This window comes from Chiloscyllium plagiosum, unplaced genomic scaffold (assembly GCF_037043375.1).
Source record: "Chiloscyllium plagiosum isolate Xiang-an unplaced genomic scaffold, Cpla_swu_hap1 HiC_scaffold_22, whole genome shotgun sequence".
NCBI lineage: Eukaryota > Metazoa > Chordata > Chondrichthyes > Orectolobiformes > Hemiscylliidae > Chiloscyllium > Chiloscyllium plagiosum.
Window position 1 is genome coordinate 9871540 of NW_028270160.1, and position 21159 is coordinate 9892698.

Sequence of the window (21159 nt, forward strand, 5' to 3'; positions counted from 1 at the left end):
ATGAGCAAACTCCACACAGAATGTCACCCGAGGCTGGAATCGAATCACTATGACACAGCAGTACTAACCACTGAGCTACTATGCCACCTGGTGATATGTTATAGCCATTTGACCTGCGCTTGCTTCCCTTTCATACACTCATATGAAGATCCTACTGCTGATTTGTGTTTCCTGGTCAATTTCCATTGCTTACCCATGGAAACAATGAACAGTCTTCAATCTGTGCTCAAGGCATCAGACTGCGAACACAGTAGTCTAAGCAATGAAAGTTATAATTCATGCCACACTCCTCAATATTCCTGCACATCATAGTGGAAAGTTGGAAATTTTGTCACCTTTAGGTCACAAGGTTATGGGTTTAAGCCACAGTCTAGCACTTGAGCACATTTGTCACATAATGCTGGATGACTGGTAGTGTTGTCCTTCAAATGAAATGCTAAACTGAGGCCCCATCCAACTGTTTCTGGAGACCATCTCAAGGTTTGACTTGAAGAGCAGGAAGGTCACCTGGTGAACAATACTTCCAATCAAATGTTGATCAAAATTTGTTTAATTCATTACATGGCACTCTCGAGGTAAGTACTTTGTAGCCAATGGACATTTTTGAAATACAGCCTCCTTTGTATAGTGGAAAAACACAACAGCCATATTGGAAGATACATTAAATTGAGGATCTAACTGTGCCTTGCTTGTTGTACACTGTTTGAATAATAGGTGTGTTTTCCTTGTGACCTAAACAATAGTTATTTCTCTTTTTTGTATTCACTCATGGAACCTGGGCATCTCTGGCTGGGTCACTATTTATTGCTCATTCATTGATGCCCAGAGGGCAGTTGAGAGTCAACCACTTTGTTATGGGTCTGGAATCACATGTAGGCCATACCAGGTAAGGATGACCTATTTTGGTCCCTAAAGGATGTTCGTTAACCAGACAGGTTTTTCTGACAATTGCCAATGGTTTCATGGTCACCATTTGACCCCTAATTCCAAATTCTTTTTATTGAATTCAAAATCCACCAACTGCTACAGCAGAATTTGAACTCAGGTCCACAGAACATTAACTGAGTTTCTGGATTAATAATCTAGTGATAATACTATTAGGCCATCGCCGTTCCATTAAAAAATGCCTCCTCATCCAAAATCAATTATTTCTGTATGTGGTACCTTACAAATTGCCACTTATCCTGCATTGCAGTTGTGATTAAGATTTTAAAAAGATACTTCACTAGCCTGTGAAGGGTTTTGTGATATCCTGAGATGGTGTAAGGAGCTGTATAAAGACATATCATCTTCTCTGTATACTAAATACTGAACTAGGGCTTGACTGCAAAGCTTTCTAGCTCAGAAATGAGGTGATCATTTAGACATTCAGTGGCAATCCTTTCAATGTTCTCTGGAATAGAAAGCCTTGAGATTGTTTTTAAAAAAAATCCTAATCAGTAGCAGACTTGCTATACCAGATATTCCACCAGTAACATGCCCCGTCAAAGACACACAATGCCCTTTCAAAACAAAAGTAGCCATGCAGATTATTCACTAAGGTGATAATTTTGGACTGACTGTTTTTCCTTTTTTTTAATTTTCATTTTATAGTCTGTGTGCAGGCAGTACACCACCCTCAAAGAATGAAATTGTAAACCTTTACTGTCTCTGCATTGATTATAACATTCTTGTACTGGCCTGCCTAGTGACGCTGTAATTATAACGCATTCATGCTGTTAACTGCAATTTAAGGAGCCAACTTGTTCTCCTAGCTAGCTGCATTAATCCCCGCAATCTTCTTTCTCAAAGCTTTTGAAGAGTTCTTTAAATTATATTTCTGTAATCACACTTGGTTTTTTTTTCATTAAAACTAAAACATCTAACTGTATATTTACAGAGATAATGACGTGTTGCCTTGCAGGAATCAGCTGGGGCTCATTGTTCAATGGTGATCACATCGATTGTGGTGAGACAGAGTAGCTACCTTTCACAAAATCAAAAATTGAGATCCTGTTAGAATTTCATTGTGCTCTCAATTTTCTCCTGATCACACCTAAAGGTGTTGACTTCTGCTGGCCTTGACAGTCTCTTTTGCTATCTCATCCAAGTTGCAATCCATCATCTGCGAGTCTGACCAGGCAGCAGCTGGCAACTATTTGACTGGAGGAGTCATCACAGTGAAGTCAAATGCTATTCTCATCTGAATCCCAGCAGTTGTTTGAGGTGTGAAATAATAATGTTGTGATCTGTGAAGTGTCTGTATATCTCTTTCGTGAGTTTGTATTAGTTTATGGGAACATTGCAATCATTAAATCCGAGCTCTATTAAATTGTAGGGCTGTTTTGCAATTGTTTTCCTCCTTGCTACCAATGTGCACCCACACCATTCCCCCCTCCCAAATAGGAATGACTACAAAAAGCTTTTGTAATGATTGGGGCTCTAGCAACAAGGTTAAGAAAGCTACAATTTCACCATCCTCAGAGGAGAAGGAAGATTCCAGCCCAAAGTTACAGACAGGTTCAGCAAGCTGCAAATATGGTGGACATAATTTAGCATAAGCTGAAAGTTACAAATGAAAACAGGAAAATTAGATGTATTTTTGTGTTCTTATCTGATCTGACATTCCAAGCCTCATGCTAAAGAATTGCTGCAATGCCAGAGTTGTCACCTTTCTAATGGGTCACTAGATGAAGGTGGCAATAAGATCAGGTTTGAAGGAGAATAAGAGAGTTGTCCTTTGTGTCTTGGCAGATATTTATGCCTCAGTCAACAACTCTGGAACAGATAAACTGGTAGCTTATCAAATTGCTGTCTATGGGAGTTTACTCTGCACATATTAGAATCATAGAGTCATAGAGATGTATAACATGGAAACAGACCCGCCAGTCCAACTTGTCCACACCGACCAGATATCCTAAGTTAATCTAGTCCCATTTACCAGCAGTTGGTTCATATCCCTCTAAACCCTTCCCATTCTATACCCATCCAGATACTTTTTAAATGTTGTAATTGTAACAGCCTCCACTACTTCCTCTTGCAGCTCATTCCATACATGAACCACCTTCTGTGTGAAAACGTTGTTCCTCAGGTCCCTTTTAAATCTTTCCCCTCTCACTTTAACATATGCCCTCTAGTTTTGGACTCCTCTACCCTGGGGAAAAGACCTTGTATATTCACCCTATCCATGCCCCTCATGATTTTATAAACATCTATAAGGTCACCCCTCAGCCTCCAACGCTCCAGGGAAAATAGTTACAGCCTCTCCCTATAGCTCAAACCCTCCAACCCTGGAAACATCCTTGTAATTTCTGAACCCTTTCACGTTTCACAACATCCTTCCCATAGGAAGGAGATGAGCTGGTACATCTCCCTATAATGCAACAGTACCTTCCATAACATCTCATTGGTTGCAAAGCAATTTGGGAAATTCGTGGTCTTGGAAGTGCATAATATAGATTCAAATTCCAAATAGAGCTTTAGGACCTTGTTGGGTTGTTTAGTTAATTGGCTAGAACCTGGTGCAGAAGGAAACCAAAGTGCGGGTTCAATTCTTGTTAGGTACTGTATAGCCATTCATGGAGGGCTGCTTCTTCACACTATCCTATGTTTGATGTGGAGCAGTGTCCCTCACCTATACAATGACTTGTCTCTAACAGAAAGCACACCATAGCTTTGAGATCTTTGCAGGAAAATGCAGGAAAATGCAAATGTTGAGCACATTTAAGAGTCCTATTGGACAACAGGGCTGCTCTCTCATTAGAAAGAGCTGATTGGTGGTGGTTAACCTGAGGGTTACCATGTCTCAGGCGAGGGAAGAGGTTGAGAAGGAGAGTCCCTTCATGGTAACCTCAGCTGGTGCAGGAATTGAACCCACACTGCTGGTACTATTCCTTATCACAAACCAGCATCCACCTAACTGACCCCCCTACTGATGCCTATGGAGGGTTCCATCGTCAAATTGTTTTTAGGTTTGTACATGAAGAGTGGATTTTAGTGGAGGTGTAAGCAGAAGAGATGCCAACGCCGCAAGAACAATCTCTTCAACTGGGGAGAGGGTTAAAATAAGACTGATCTCACAATGATGCTTTTACACACCCATTTTTTTGGTGAAATAATTCCATAATGAAACATTTAGCAGTGCAGCACTCTCCATTTTTATGTTCATTATCTACAAACTTGGCATGTTTTTCAGCAACTCAAATAAACATTTAATACAGTGCTCGCCTTTGTTGGAGAATTATCTAGAAGCTCGATATAAAACTAATCTTTTGTTTGGAATTAAACCGTGACCGAAAGAGATACATCAAGCTAACTGTTACATTGTTGACTTCCAGCAAGATGCAATATTTAAAAGAATCTAGGATTAAGAGCTCTATAGTGCAGTGAGTAATCACATATAGATTACACCAGCATTTACACAAATATCGCAACTTGTGAAGAAACAAGATTGCTTGCACAGGCCTTGATTCCAAACAAGAAGACATTTATAAAGGTACATTTTTTTGAACACATCAAAACCTTATCAGACATATCTTGTTGAAACTTGAGGGAAAAGAAACAGAGAGATTGCAGAAGAATTGCATCAGGTGATGAGGTTAAAAGAATCTGCGAGAGTAAAGGTTCAGTTATGTCACAGACCCCCAGTGCTAGTACGTTCCATCACTGTACTCTCCCCACATCAACAATCTCCTTCAAATTAAGTTAGTTTTGCCTCAATCTGGTAAAAGATCAAGGATTGAATTTTCATTCATATAGCACCAAGTATAGTCTTTGGACCTCCCAGAACATTTTATAAGCAATGAATGTTTGAAGTGTTGTTGCTATTATAATGCATAAAAAATGCAGTAGTTAATTTGCACACAAATTTCCCAAAAAGAGCAATGAAATAAATAATGGTAATAGGTAAACAGATAATAAATAGTGAAATAAATAGCCAAAATTAGTGATGTTGATTAAAGATAGATATTTGTCCAGGCTCCAGGGAGAGCTTCCTGATCTTCTTCAAAATAGTGCCATGGGATCTTCAGAGACAAGGACTGGTATTTCCAAAAGACAGTGCATCTGATAGTACAGCATTCACTCAGTTCTTCACGGGAATGTCAGCCTTGATTTTGCACTCTAGATTCTGGAGTATGATTTGAACCCATGACCTACTAGGTTCCAAGGCAAGAGTGCTACCTGATGAACACATGACTGGTAGAGTGAGGCGCTCTTTCGCAATAGCAACACTGGTCACAAGGGACAAAGAACAACCGACAGCAACACTGAAAGTATTTAAGAAATGTTGCTTGTCCTTGTGAGCATCAAAGCATTACCCCTGAGACAGCTCCCAATGGAAATTGTTTTGTTTTATTTACACTATCAAAATCTCTCATATCTTTATTATACCTCCCCTTCAATTTCAAAACTTTTTAGATTTTAGATTACATTACAGTGTGGAAACAGGCCCTTCAGCCCAACAAGTCCACACCGACCCGCCGAAGCGAAACGCACCCATACCCCTACATTTACCCCTTACCTAACACTACGGGCAATTTAGCATGGCCAATTCACCTGACCCTGCACATCTTTTGTGACTGTGGGAGGAAACCGGAGCACCCGGAGGAAACCCACGCAGACACGGGGAGAACGTGCAAACTCCACACAGTCAGTCGCCTGAGGCGGGAATTGAACCCGGGTCTCAGGCGCTGTGAGGCAGCAGTGCTAACCACTGTGCCACCGTGCCGCCCACTAAAAAAAAAAATCCATTCTCCACATAGAACTGAGTTTTCTCATCCGTGGGACCATTCTAGTAAATCGTTTCTACTTCTCCAAGGCCTTGACATCCTTCCTAAAGGGTGGTGCCCAGAATGGAACTCAATACTCCAGCTGAGAGCGAATCGTAGTTCCTCATTCAAGAAATAATTTCTGATCTGCACCTTCCAAAGTGCATTAAATGGAAGGTAGGAGAGGATTTATTTTGCAACAGATTGACTTTATTAAATATTAACCCAAGTTGAGAATTGTCTACCACAGGAGGTCAAAGGGTTTGTTTATTCAGAAAACTGTGGAGTCCAGATTCTATGTCACCATGGGGAATTCACTCTGAATTGATCTCTAGCTTTCAGTCCCCAGTGTTAGTATTATGAGTCCTATTCTTCTCCTCTGGCTCTTCTTCATCTCTCCAGCCACCACCGGCAATGTAATCCACTGCCAAACTCAGAAACCAGCACGCTACACTCTCCATTTCCTGGCAGAGTGGAACAGCTTCTCTTTTCCAAAGCAATATCCAATGTACAGACCTCCAGCCCAGTGGTCAATGCTTTTCGGTGAGTCCTGGTTTTTTTGTTGTATTCTTGATCTAAACATCCCTCAGTTTGCTTGGACAATGAAACTCTTACTGCAGAAACCAAGTGAGTTGTGTCAATCCAATCAGTCAATGATGAATGAAAAGGACTTGAAGAGAGAACCATATTTTCTCTGAATCCACTGGACGTTTTTCGAGTACAAGGTGAGTGTCTGCCTTTACAATGGCAAGGTTTGGATGAATCACCTCACTGCACTCCATAGTATGGCTGTCTGCTGTATTCATTCAGGCTAAAAGGGAGGTGCCCAAAGCCTTTGCATACACCAGACACGGGTATGGCTGCCCTCCCTAATACCTGTTGAAGCCTCTCTGAAAATTTGAGATTCCCTGAAAGCAAACAGTGGCATCTGGAAAACCTGGCTCCCCATTCCAAAGGGACCGACATGTTGGAACATGAGTTCAAATTGTATTAATTCAATTTGAGTTTAACTCGGGGCGGCACAGTGCCTCAGTGGTTAGTCCTGCTGCCTCACAGCGCCAGGGACATCGGTTCGATCCCACCCTTAGGCGACTGTTTGTGTGGAGTTTGCACGTTCTTCCCGTGTCTGCGTGGGATTCCTCTGGGTGCTCCAGTTTCCTCCCACAGTCCAAAGATGTGCAAGTTAGGTGGATTGGCCACGCTAAGTTGCCCCTAGTGTCCAGGATGTACAGGCTGGGTGGGTTAGCCATGGGAAATACAGGATTACGGTGGTGGGCTGAGTCTGCGCGAGTCTTCGGAGGATCGGCGTGGACTTGATGGACTGAATGGCCTGCTTCCACGCTGTAGGGATGCTATGAAGTAAAACCCTGTTGTCAGTAAAATGACCACGAAGCTGTTGGATCAGTCTCAATGATTCACAAATGTTTTGCTGGGAACCAAAATGTTGTCCTCAACAATACGCACTCCAGTCTCATACTGATACTGCTCTCTGAAGTGTACTAGCAAACCACTCAGTTAAACAAGACCAATAACAGTGGCTGATGAACAAGGCTCTATACCTCCATGTGCAATGAGGGGTGGGCATTAAAAAGCTGGCCCTTTCAGGAATACCCACTTTCTAAAAAGGATTGTTTAAAAAAAAGGAACATTGTAATTAAAAAGCACTGAGTGCAATGATATAAATACTGCATCATGGCAAACTAGAAACATGGTTGTGCAGTGTAATGCCACCTTGAATTTAATAACTACAAGTATACATTCTTCTTTGATAACACCATAATGTTTCAAAGTCTTTACTGTTTGTGTCTGTGGTACTCTCAAGCCTCAGTGGTTCTGAGAATTAAATGACTCAAATCAAACTGTTTACACTTTGGGAAACTCTGCCGTGACAATTTATTTAGAAAAAGAGAATAGGAAATTGTACTGCAAAAAAAATGTTAGTCATCCTTTATTCTGAATTGTTGCTAAGTCACCCAATTAAATAAAGGAATGCATTGTATTAGTGGGATTTGAAAAGAATGGCATCATGAGACGGGATGGAAACAGATACCGTTCTCAGGATTAAATAACATGAAGAAATGCTAGCTAATTGTTTTGATTTTATAGGTATGGTGACAGTTTGAGGTGCTGATGCTGAGCTCCACTGTGGTTGATGTCAAGCAGTAAAAACTGAAGAATCATAATGAGAGGCCTTTTGAATGCATGATGCCAAATCTACAAACTCTCCCATGTTGCTTCATTCTTGACATTTTGTTCTTGCAGGTTGTGTCCATAACTATGACTTCATCCTGTGGGCCGAAGGGGCCATGGCATCCTCTGGCATTAAAATGTTTGCAGAGGATGGAAAGCACGGTCTCCTGCTGGAAGAAGTGAACGCTACACAGGGGTCTGTGCAGAGCTGCTTTCACAGTAATCCTATCACAGCAGGAGAAGGGAATTCCACCACCACTTTCACTATCACTCCCTCACACCCTCTTGTAAGTTACAAAGCTGTTTTTTTTTCACTTGTCACACATTTTCATATCTCTTTAGGGAGATGGTGTACAGTTTAGCCCCTCTTCACTTTTCAACAATTCTCCTACAGTTTTTAAAGAAGTAAGTCTTGCTGGTGTTTGGCCAATGGATGCAATATCATTAGCAACATGTGGTGGGCCAGTCCTCATCCATGAGGCTTGATTGTAAGGCACTCAAGAACTCCACAGCCAATAGTTTCAAAAAACAAAACAAAAAAACTACTTCATGAAGAGTTCATCTTCTGATCAAATTGGAGTCTCAAGCACAGTTTCAGGGTTTCTGCAAGGTATTCTGATCCTCAAGGAGCCCCACAACTCTGGGAACTGCAACGTCAATGTTGATGCCGAAATGAGTGAAAATTCTAACTCCCTGCAAGTGGACTTTGTGTTTGATTGACATGGAAGCATGTCTGGGAGGATACACTGCACTTACCTAAACCCAGAAAACACGGGCATAGATTAGATTAGATTAGATTGTCTACAGTGTGGAAACAGGCCCTTCAGCCCACACTGAGAAACCCACCCAAACCCATTCCCCTACCCTATATTTACCCCTGACTAACACACCTAACACTGTGAGCAATTTAGCATGGCCAATTCACCAGACCTGTAGGTTAGGACAAATCAACGTTTAGAATCATTCACAACCTTTGCTGCCCTGTCTCACCCCACACCATCACTTCCATGAGCAGCAATAGCCCTGTCCAACAATACCTCCTTTAAAATATATTCATGCTTGTTTTCAAAGTCTCCATTGTCTTGCATCTCACTGTCTCTGTAATGTTGTCCAACCCTCTGAGATCTCTATGCAAGTCCTCCTCTGGCCTCTTATGCCTTCACTATTTTCAACATTACAGCAATGACAGCTGCGTGATTGAATAACTTCCTGTTGCCTTTTTGCCCTCAATAACCCGATCTCTCCCTAGGTGAGGAACTTGGATTTTATAAGCAGCTGCCATTCCCAAGAAACTTCCCTCTGGAACCAACCTCTAAATGACCTTGGGATATCCTTACTTAGGCTAGTTCCCCACAAGAATTCCCCAAACCAAGGCCAGCATAGGGCAAATGTGATTAAATTAGATTTATGTCTCAGCTTTTAAGTATTACAATTATCCTCCAAACGGCCAACCTGTGATGATGCCACAGGAGATCAGTTAGATTATTAAAGTGTGATTAGCAAATTGTCAAAGATGGCAGAGTATATTGAAAAATTGCTTGAAAAGCAATAAGGATCATTGGCTTCATAAATGGAGGCATAAGAATACTGAAGCAAGAAAATTGGATGAACATTTATAAAGTTTATTATTTGTTTGTTGAATTTATTTGTTCATCCTCAAATAGAATTTTGCGTCCAATTATGGACACCACATTTCAGGAAGAAGTGAATGTCTTGGAGAGAGCCCAAAAAAGATTTACAAGAATGGTTTCAGGGGTGAGGACTTCAGCTAAATGATGGATTGGAGAAACTGGTATCGTTCTTCCTAAGGAAGACCAGAGTGAGTGGAGATTTGATCAGATTGTCTGAAATCATAAGATGTTCAGGCAGGGTAAATAGAGAGAAATTGTTTCGATTGGTAGAAAGGTTGAGAATCAGACAGTCACCCATTGGATGTGAATTCTACAAAAAGAGGAGGGGAAAGCGATATAATTTGCCTCAGGGAGAAGTTAGGTTAGGTTTTGGAGAGCACAGCTTGAGATCATGATGGAGATGGGTTCAAGGGAACTTTTAAAAGAGAATTAGACAACCAACTGAAACAAGTAATTGTTCAAAGTTACAGGGAAAGCACTTGGAGTAGATCAAACTTGCAAGTATTCTTGCAGAGAGCCAGTGGGATACAATGGACTGAATGGCTTCCTTTCTGTGCTCAGATCATTCCAGAATTCTATATTCAGTCTTATTCTTTATTGCGACATTAGCATCATGGGCAAGGTCAATATTTTTTGCCCATCCCTACATGTCCTATATGGTGGTGACCCAACTTCTCAAACTGCTGCAGTCCAAGTGGTGTAGGTACACCCACAGCTTTGATGGACCATTTTGACAGTGAAAGAACAGTGAAAGTGTGGAAAACAGTTGGTGTGGGGCTTAGAGAGAACTTGCAGTTAGTGCTACTCCCATGCTCCTTCTGTGTGTGTTCTCTTTGGTGGTAAAGGCTGCAGTTACCTTGGAGGGCTGGTTTGCCATGTTGAATAGCACTAGCCGCATGGATTCAGTTTCTGCACTGGCTGAGATTACCATGCAGGACTCTCCTTCTTAACCTCCCATCCTCACCTGAGGTGTGGTGACTCTTAGGCTAAAGTACCACCAGTCATCTCTCTCTAATTGGAGAGTAGAACTCTGAAGACTTCACTTCAGAGGTTGCAGGTTTGGAAAGTGATGTTGAAGGAACCTTGGTAAGTTACTGTAGTGCATCTTGTTACACACACTGCTGCCATTATTTGTTTGCGGTAGAGGGAGTAAATACTTCGGTCAGTGGTTGGGGTTTGAGCCAGCATTTAGCCTGGACGTTGTTGAGCATCATGAGTATAGTTGGGGCTATTCTCATCCAGGAAAGACAAGAATATTTGATTACACCCCTGGGTTCTACCTCACAGCTGACGGGTAGCTTTTGAAATATAAAAGATGAGTTATTCACTCCAATTTTGCAATATTTATATGGTTGGTCTCTTGAATTTCTGTTCAATGGTAGGATGTTGATAGTGAAAGAAATTCAGTGATGGTAAGATTATTAGACATAGGAGCAGGCCTAGGATTGTCAATCCATTGATTCTGCTTTGCCAAATGTTATTGAATGTCAAAGAAAGATTCTCTTTTGTTAGTGATGCTTATGGCCAGGCACGTGTGTGGCATGAATGACCTATGCCACTTATTAGCCCCACGCACAATGTTGTCCAAGCTTTGCTTTGCATAGATGCAGATTGCTTCAGTATCTGAGAAGCTGCTCATCATATTGAATGTTAAACCTTCCACATAGCACAAATGTGGACTTGTTGTTATACTTTACTTGAAAGATAAACACAGAATCAAATGCTCTTAGACTAACATCTTGAGTGGGGGTGGAGCTGTAAGTTTAGTCTCTCTGATGTGGCAGTCGGCCATGTTGAATGTGGTCTTACACTTTCTACAAACAAGGAGATAAAACGGGAGAAAGAACCAATAATAATTTTTTTACCTTCACTGGCATGTTTGAAATGTCAGAAAAATGTGCCAATTTAGCAAAAGTCGAAAGACAATGAACTCCATAGATGCACTGTGTCTGCATTTTCTCATGAGTCTGCTGTGGAATTAGGAAGGGTATTTATGAGATGAATGACCTGGTTCAAAGGTTATGGTTTTATCATAAGATTGAGGTGAGGTCACATAACTCAGGAGTACTTACCACAAACATCATCTGATAAGAAGCTTCAAGTCAACTGTGGTCTTGTTCTTGTCCTTGATATTTTTCTGTTATTCAAGGTAAGAAATATGTCAGTATTTGAAGTGAACACTTCCCACATTTTGCATCTAGGATCACTAGTAAGCATATTTTTGTCACAGACATGACATAGTTTTGACCAGCACTTGACATGCACACAAAGGTAAATTTTGTCAGGTCTGATGCCACTGATAAGGACCCACGCGTGTCAGTCTTGTAACGTTCTAGCTGGCTGGAAAGTTACAGAAAGTGTGTAAGGCTCAAAGGGCAGCCTCACTATCTTTAGCTGCTAATGCATTTATTTTTTAATTTCTTAGTGGCTGTGGGGTTCTGCCTGTGGAGAATAAAACAGAGAAACTCAATGCAGTTCCCTGCAAATTTCATTGTCCTAGGTTATCTCCATACTTAGCTATCTATATTGGGCAAACAGCGCTAACGATTTACTTGTACCATCAGCAATAGGCACTACTTAAAAGAAACATTGCTGTTTTGTGCAGTTCAATGCCTACAAGCTTATTTTTTCAGACCAATTCAAAATTTTTTTTTGCCTAACTAACATCTCACTTTACAATGTAAACAGAAGGATGTTTGAAGCAGTGGGAAACAGAAAAACAGGAAGATACAGATAGACCACAGATGTTGCTGAAAAGGCTTGCCTGATAGTATTCTAAATGCATCAGCCAACAGAAGTTGCCCAGAATCTCCCTTAACAATTCAGATGGTGAATAAAGGGGACCAACAATAAGTGTTCAAACCAACCTCTACTTCAACAACTTGTATTTTTATGGCACTCTTAACATGCTAATACACTTTCCAGACTGCTATCAAACAATATTTAATTCTGAACCACATAAGTAGATATTAGACAGCTGTTAAAGAAATAAGCTGTAAGAAGAGAGGGTGGGAGAGGTTGAATGGTTTACCCAGGCAATGCAGAGCTTATGCTACGGATTGCAATTCCTGCCTAGGTTTTTAAGCTCTGCAACTGCCTCCCTAAATCTGCTCACAGTGATGCTGGTTGAGGAATAAATCTTGGCTGGAACCCAAGGGCAGTCAGTTCTTCTTTGAAAGAATGCCTTTGGCATCGCTTACATCAAGCTGAGAGGGTAGGCAGGGCTCCCGTTTAAATTCTCATCCAAAAGATGGCACTCCCTCAGAACTGTACTGAAGGGTCAACCTGTAATCTGTGCTTGAGTCTTTGGAACAAGGCTGAATCCATAACCTTCTGATTCAGAGGTGAGTCACACTCACTGATCTGTGCAAGTTTTTAACCTTAAAAACATAGTTATGGTTGTGGAAAGAAAACTGCATTTAAATAGCCTCTTTCACAAACCCAAGATATCCCCAACAGCTTTATAGCGAGGAACGTAGGGTGGCACAGTGGTTCAGGGTGGCATGGTGGCTCAGTGGTTAGCACTGCTGCCTCACAGCATCAGGGTCCTAGGTTCAATTCCAGCCTTGGGTAACTGTCCGTGTGGAGTTTGCACATTCTCCCTGTGTCTGTGTGGGTTTCCTCCGGGTGCTTCGGTTTCCTCCCACAGTCCAAAAATGTGCAGGTCAGGTGAATTGGCCATGCTAAATTGCCTGTAGTGTTAGATGCATTACTCAGAGGGAAAATGGGTCTAGGTGGGTTAATCTTTGGAGGGTCAGTGTGGACTGGTTGGGCTGAAGGGCCTATTTCCACACTGTAAGGAATCTAACGTAAGTACTTTGAAAGAATCGTCACTACTGTGATAGAGAAAATGCTGTTCAGTTTATATGAAGTTCTTTAGTTTATCACTCCTGTGGGAACTTCAAATAGAGTCATAGAGTTATACAGCATGGAAACTGACCCACCGATCCAACTCGTCCATGCTGACCAGATATCCGAAACAGATCTAGTCCCATTTGTCAGCATTTGGCCCATTGAGAAAGAGAGAGAGTGAGAGAGGGACAGAAAGAGAGAATGAGAGAAAGAGGCAGAGAGAGAGTGAGAGAGAGTGAGAGAGAGAGAAAGCTGCACCAAGATTTAACATTTTTACTAATTTCTTCTAATCTTCAACATCAATCAAATATCAGAATACATTTAGGGAGCAGAATTATTGAGATCAAATATGAAACTAGCCAACTGCCAAAAGCCAGTCCCTTTAAACTGTCCCATTCATTCTGTTATCCAGGCCAGGTTTTTCTATTGATTGTTCCCACTTGTTCAGAAATTTCTTGAATTCTGTTTTATTTTAATGAAAAAAGGAAAGTTAGCTGGTTAATCTCCCCATCTCCTTTGAAATTCAGACATAAATACTGATGTCAAGCCCAGTCAATCAGAACCGTGCATTCCAAGTATCAGACATGAATCTTATTTTTACTTTTAAGATTACATATTTTGACAGTAGTCATGCATGCCCAACAGTGACATTCCACTAAGAGGATAAAGGCATGATGGAACCTCTACTGATACAGTGGTTGTCAAGAGCAAATGAAAACATGTTACCTTAAAACCACACATCGTTTGCACTTATTATAATATACAAAATTTCACAAAATTATTCTTCCATGGAATGCAAACACAGCAATCATTGACAACAATATCATCCCCAAATCAACATTGAAATCAATGGCCAATGAAGTTGTTTTTAATGGTGTTGGTTAGCTGAGGAAACATTGGCCAAGATACCACAGAAACCACTACTTTAGTGCCTTAAAATCTTCATAAATGCGAGGTTATTCACTTTGGTAGCAAAAACAGGAAGGCAGATTATTACCTGAATGGTGATAGATTGGGAAAGGGGGAGGTGCAACGAAATCTAGGTGTCCTTGCTCAAATTGCTGAGGGTAAGAATGCAGGTGAAAAAGGCAAATGGTATGCCTGCTTCATAGTGAGAGGATTTGAGTACATGAGCAGGGATGTCTTGCTGCAACTTACAGGTCCTTTGTAAAATCACATCTGGAGCATTGTGTGCAGTTTTGGTTTCCTTATCTGAGGAATGTGCTGGCCATGGAGGGAGTGTAACAAAGATTTACCAGTCTGATTCCTGGGATGGAAGGCCTGACAAATGAAGAAAGACTGCATAGGTTAAGACTATTTTTATTGGAATTTAGAAGAATGAAAGAGAATCTCAAAGAATCTTGTAACATTTTAAAGAGGGTTAAGTGCAGGAAGGATATTCCCGATGACTGAATAGTCCAGAAGCAGGGATCGCAGTCTCAGGATACACGGTAAACTATTTAGGATTGAGATAAGGAGAAATTTCTTCATCCAGAGAGTGGTGAGCACATGGAATTCTCTGCCACAGAAGGTGGTTGAAGTCAAAACATTGAATGTTTTCCGGAAGAAGTTAGATAATAGTTCTTAGGGTTAAGGGATCTCAGAGTATGGGGAGAAAGTAGGAACAGGGGACAAATTTGATGATCAGCCATGATCATATTGAATGGTGGAGTGGGCTTGAAAGGTTTGAATGGCTTATTCCTGCTGCTATTTTCTATGTTTCTATGTTTTCTATCTGGTCAATCCCCTAAATAATCAGATAATCCAAATTGCTCTTGTGACTTTGCAGCAGTCCTTCAATACTGTTCTGCCATGTCAATTTAGAAACTACAGTCAAAATCTTACACAGCAATTTAGAATCATATCAACTGGCCCAGGTTGTTACCATCATTTACAATTATTTAAATTTTATAACTAAAGTAAATGCTTAAAAACTTTAATTATAAAATCTGCTTTATTAGCAAGCCTATTATTTGTACATTGTCAATCTTTGGACTTTTGTATAAATGGAATTGAAGACCCCATATTGAATGATGGAACAGACTCAGCAGACTATCTTGTCTACTCTTGTTTACACAGTCATAGAAGAGACCCTTCAGCCCATTAAGTCTGCGCCAACATATCTACACTCATCCCACCTTCCAGCACTTGGATCCAGCCTTGAATGTTATGACATTTCAAATGCTGATCCAGGGACTATAAAATTTTGTGAGGTTTCCCATTTCTGCTACCCTCTCAGGCAGCACTTTCCAGATTCCCACCATCCCCTGAGAGAAAAAGTTCTTTTTAAATCCACTCTAAATCTTCAGCCCTTGACATTAAAATTATGCCCCATCATACTTGATCCTGCAACTATCTGTAAAGTGATACACACACACACACATTCCCCCAACTATTATGGAAGGAGAGCTGAACCACTTTTACAGTCAGATAGGACAGGTGCTGGGGTGAGCAGGGGCAAGATCAAATCGGCAATAGGTTGGAGGATGTTTGTAGCGGCCTGAGGTAACAACTCTTGCTATTTCTGATCCCACACAAGCTCTGAAGGTTTAATCTTTTTAATAAGGAAAGCCAATGAGGGTAATGCAGTTGCTATTGTTTATGTGGCATTTCAAACGGCATTTGATGAAATGCCACATAATAGGCTTGCCAGCAAAAGTGAAGCCGGTGGAATAAAAGCGACAGTCGTAGCAAGGATATAAAGTTGGCGGAATGACAGGAAACAGAGAGTGGTGATGAACTGTTGTTTATTGGACTGGAGTGGGGTTATAAAGCAGAGTTCCCCAGAGATCAATATTAGGATCACTGCTTTTTATGGTCTATATTAATAAGATAGACTTGAGCGTATGGGATAGAATTGTGAATGTATTGATAGCATAAGGCTTCTTAGTATTGTGAACTGTCAGTCATACAGTGAATGACTTCAACAGAACACAGAGGGACTGGTGGAATGCACATACTCATTGCAGATGAAATTTAACAATGAGACGTGTGAAGTGGTACATTTTGGGAGGAAGAATGAGGAAATACAAAGTAAAGGGAGCACTTCTAAAGTAGGTGCAGAAATGGAGGGACTGGGAGTACATGTCGTAGTCGTACAACCTATACATTACAACAGTGACTACATTCCAGAAATACAGTGAGATATCCAGTGGTCATGAGAAGTATAATATAAATGCAAATTTTCTTTTTCTCAATCTGTCTTCTCAAAACATTGAAGGTGACAGAGCAGATTGAGAAAGTGCTTAAAAAGATATAAAAATTCCTGGGCTTTAGAAATAAAGACATGGAGTAAAAGCAAAGAAGCCATGATGCACTTTCATAAACTCGGAGTCAGCCTCAGTTCGAGTACTGTGGGCAATTCTGAGCATTGCATTTTAGGAAGGCTTTCGAAAGGGTACAAAAGTTAGGAGATTGGTTTCAAATAGACACAACTTCAGTTACAAAGGTATGTTAGAGAAACAAGGATTGTTCTCCTTCAGAAGGTAAGAACAGCTTTAATAGAGCTGGTAAAATGAAGAGGGTCTCGACAGGGTAGAGAAACAAAAAGCTTTTCTCCTTGGTAGTGGTGTCAAGAACCACAGAACATTGATATAAAACAATTGACAAAAGAATCAATGGCAACATGAGGAAAACCTCTTCACACAGCAAGTTGTTAGGATCAGGAATGCACTGCCTGAGAGTATGGTGGAGACAGATACAAGTTGGGCTGATGAAAAGCTGTTGAATAAGCATCTGCAGAGGGCAGGTTCCAGAGCAGCACAGAAATAACAGGAGCTCAGAGGGAGTAACCGAGTTGCTCTTGCAAAGAACTGGTTCAAACTTAACAGGCTACACTATAACAAATCAATAATTCTATATGATAACCCCAAAAGGAGACCCAGTCAAGATATTTAAAAATTATGATGGGCTTTGTAGGGAAAAACATTTTCATCTTCATTGCATGGTCAGTAAGCTGAGGTCATAAGTTTTAAATTATTGTTAAATTAGGGAAAATGAAGAAATAGTTTCTACTACTAACACCCCCACTGAGGGTAGTTAATACATGATAACGTAATAGAATCGGATTCCATAGTACTTTGCAAACAGTACTGAGATATATTCAAAGTGGGCAGGATTATGGGGAGGGAGGTGTGAGACAAACTGGACAGTTTTTTTCACAGAGTTGACAAGGTCATGATGGGCCAAACAGCTTTCTACAATTCTTCTCTAAATTCTAGTCATAAATCCTAGTTCCTAGCTTTAGATTATGCAGTGTCAATAGCACTTCGCAGAGCTGGCCAATTAATAGCTTCCCATCATCTCAAATGGCAGTTCTAGTAAATGTGTCTATATAACAATTTAGAAAGGGAAATTTTAAAAAATACTGACGAAAGAAGTATATAAGAAGAGATTTCAGGGAAAGGCCAGGGAAGTTTGACATTGGCATAGGACAATGAACTAAACAGCCTTCTGCGATGTATTATGTTTTATAGGGGTAACTTTAAACTAACCCGCAAGCAGGAAACCTCAAAGTTGAACTAGATTGTCAGTTTTACAACTCTGTCCATTCCGTTAAAGCCAATGATAAAACCCATTACAGAGTAAAATAGGTAAACTACTGTAATCTGGCAGATCCTTTGCAATAAGGTGGAGGAAAACAGGGAGGGTGGAGAACTGAGGGTAGAGGTCAGAAAACTGTAACATTTACAAAATTGGTATTAGTGACTCAGCAACTCCTATTGGGCTTTGCCAATTTTGTTTTTCTTTTGGTGGATATCATCCACTTTGCACTGCCCTCAGGGCAAATTTAATCCCAAGGAATTTTTCATATTGTTGGGTTGAGATTTTCCACTTCTTTACCCTTGTGAGTCAAACATTTTCTTTCTAGATTTATACAAATTCTGAGGATCTAACTGGGTTTTTACTTTGTTGTCCAGGTGTCATTTCTGGTGCGTATAATTCCCAGTCCAGATTGGTTCCTTGGAGCTAACAGCATCAACTTATGTGAGAATAATGACTGGAAGGAATCCTACAACTTGGATCTATTTCCTTGGGATGCTGGGACAGACAGCGGATTTACATTTTCATCTCCAAACTTTGCAACCATCCCTCAGGAGACAATATCACAAATAACCGCAAAGCATCCATCCCATCCTGCCAATTCTTTCTATTATCCACGTCTGGAAACATTGCCCAGAATGGGCTACTCAGAGTTCACTCTGCTCCCTGCAGTATTACCCAATCAGGTACCAGACAAAGGACCTGAGCCAACAGAATCAACCCCAGGAACAACCCAAAATGGGACAGAACTTTCACAAATCAATAGCACGTACGCAGAGAATGGGACGAAGATGGAAGTTGAACTCTTCAAGGCTGATGATGTCTTCAATGACGTATTTGAAAAGCCATTGGGAAAGGAACCTGGAAGTAAGTGGAAAGAGTAAACTGACAGCGAGGGGGGGGGGGGGGGGGGGGGGGGGTGTGCAGAGAGAATCACCAAATTTGTGCTCCTCTCTGTGAAAAGCATCTTCCCAATTTTGCTGCTGAACAGCTGGTTCTAATTTAAGGATTATTTTTTCCTCAACTCTTAATCCAAAATAGTTTCTCCACATCTACCCCATTGAATTCATTGAATATTTCAAACAGATCACCCTGTCAATGTGGAAGTACAAGACAACCTGGTACAACCAGTCCTTATAATTTACCATCCAGGCCACGGAAGTACTTCAATTTTCTCTATTTGTGGTTATTGGCTAGGAAATTCCTTGGATCTTTCCCTGCCATTAGTCCTAGTTTCTCCTGCTAATGGAAACATCTTCCTAATGTCTACTCTGTCCAGTATTCTTTACGATCCCCCCTCATCCTTCTAAACTCCATCAAGTATACTCAGAGTCCTCAAACTTTCTTCATATTTTAAGCCTTTCATTCCTGGGATCATTTTCGTGAACCCCTCCAAGGCTGGTACATCTCTTCTGAGATATGAGGCCAAAAACATCTCCTTTTCCACTTGGAGCCCCTGCAGCCTCCAGGACTGAACATTGAGTTCAATACCTTTACAGCCTGATTCCATTCTTCCATGTCTTATATACACCCCACACCCGGACCTGTTATGGCATGGTTTGCTGTTAGCACTGTCACTCATTCTCCAGTACACCTCGGTCCATGGTCACATTATATGGGTTGCATTCAATAAAGCTCACCCATTTTCTCCTACTTTTCACTCTTATCATCACTTTGGATATTCTAAAGAAGGGTCACTTGACCTGAAACGTTAACTCTGCTTTCTCTCCACTGATGCTGCCCAACCTGCTGAGTCTTTCCAGCAATTTCTGCTTCTGTTTCTGATTATCACTTTCCTGGCTTTTCTTTTGTCCTGGCCTTTCCTATCTCTCTCTCTGGCCTCCATCTTTACCTCCCTGATCACCTCTCCCCTTCACACATTATCCCTCCCAACCCCACTCCTACTTCATCTCCAGCATAAATACCACAATTTCCTCGCTGCTAACAGGTCAGATGAAGAGTCACTGAACTTGAGATGTTAACTCTGCTTTCTTCCCAGATGCTGTCAGACCTACTGAGTTTCTCCAGCAATTTCTGTTTTTGTTTCAAATCTCCAGCATCCACAGTTTCTCGTTTTATTTTATTTCCTTTGTGTTCCTCCTTTTACTGCTATGCTCAGGCATATCCAAGAACTTCCTTGCAATGTTCAGGTGTCAATGCACCATCCTAACCCCTGGGGTGTCTCCTAGCTAAATACTCATTGTGTCAAAAACTGACATTCATCAATTTTTCTGTGGATAACCAAGGTTATGTACATCCTGTTTTTACTATGACAGCAAACATAGCATTGGAGAAATCACCAAAGTGAGGGGCCAAGGTACATTGTGTAGGATACCATTCAGGACATAAACAATAAAATGAGGAGGTAAAAGGTAAATTGGCTAGTTGTACTTGATGAAACTAAGATTGAATTTTCACAGCTGGGAAGACTGTGAAATGATGGAAAGCTACTGGGGATCTATAAAAATAAACTTCACTGGATTTCGTTTTTTCCCAGTGCTGTACATTCCAATGCATATAGCACTGATGCTGGACTGAATTCTAAATCTGCAACTTTGAACACAGAAGATCTGCCGGTGCCAAAGCAAAATTCCTCCGCAAGTCCCACTGTTAATTTCTAGAGGTAATACAAAACAGAGATTTAGTGGCTCCTGCTGACAAGAGCAGCACTTTCTCTCTCTCTTTCTTCAGCTTAGATTGTCAGTTTCATAGTCAAAGAGATGTGCAGCATGGCAACAGACCATTCGGGCCAACTCATCCATGCCAACCAGATATCCTAAATTAATCTAGTCCCATTTGCCAGCACCCGGCCCATATCCCTCTCAACCCTTCCTATTCATATTACCATCCAGATGCCTTTTAAATGTTGTAATGTCTGGTGCTTCTGTGTGAAAAAGTTGCCCCTTAGGTCCCTTTTATATCTTTCCCCTCTCATCCTAAACCTATGCCCTCTAGTTTTGGACTCCCCCACCCCAGGGAAAAGACCTTGTCTATTTACCCTATCTACGCCCCTCATGATTTTCTGATGCTCCAAGGAAAACAGCCCCAGCCTTTTCAGCCTCTCCCTATAGCTCAACCCTTCCAACCTTAGCAACATCCTTGTAAATCTTTTCTGAACCCTTTCATCCTTTTTATAGGAGGGAGACCAGAATTGCACACATTATTCCAACAGTGGCCTAACAAATGTCTTGTACAGC

General features: G+C 41.0%; 1 protein-coding gene and 1 long non-coding RNA gene across 4 annotated transcripts in view; one reads left to right on the top strand and one right to left on the bottom strand.

Moving 5' to 3' along the window:
- LOC148145934 (uncharacterized) overlaps positions 1-21159 on the bottom strand; it is a 90253-nt gene that overhangs the window by 52267 nt on the left and 16827 nt on the right. For 2 of the 3 annotated variants that reach the window (XR_015760872.1, XR_015760871.1), the window contains exons 2-3: positions 11641-11705; positions 11434-11538 (exon numbers count right to left, since the gene is read on the bottom strand). This is a non-coding gene — a long non-coding RNA (uncharacterized LOC148145934). The remainder of the gene's footprint in view (positions 1-11433; positions 11539-11640; positions 11706-21159) is intronic. The other variant, XR_015760873.1, reaches the window with a different exon arrangement.
- Positions 6035-21159, top strand: part of LOC122561325 (spondin-2-like) — a 32015-nt gene continuing 16890 nt past the window's right edge. The window contains exons 1-3 of the mRNA XM_043713021.2: positions 6035-6290; positions 8010-8224; positions 18340-18829. Of these exons, the coding sequence (XP_043568956.2) occupies positions 6107-6290; positions 8010-8224; positions 18340-18829 (889 nt within the window). The 5' untranslated portion in view covers positions 6035-6106. The remainder of the gene's footprint in view (positions 6291-8009; positions 8225-18339; positions 18830-21159) is intronic.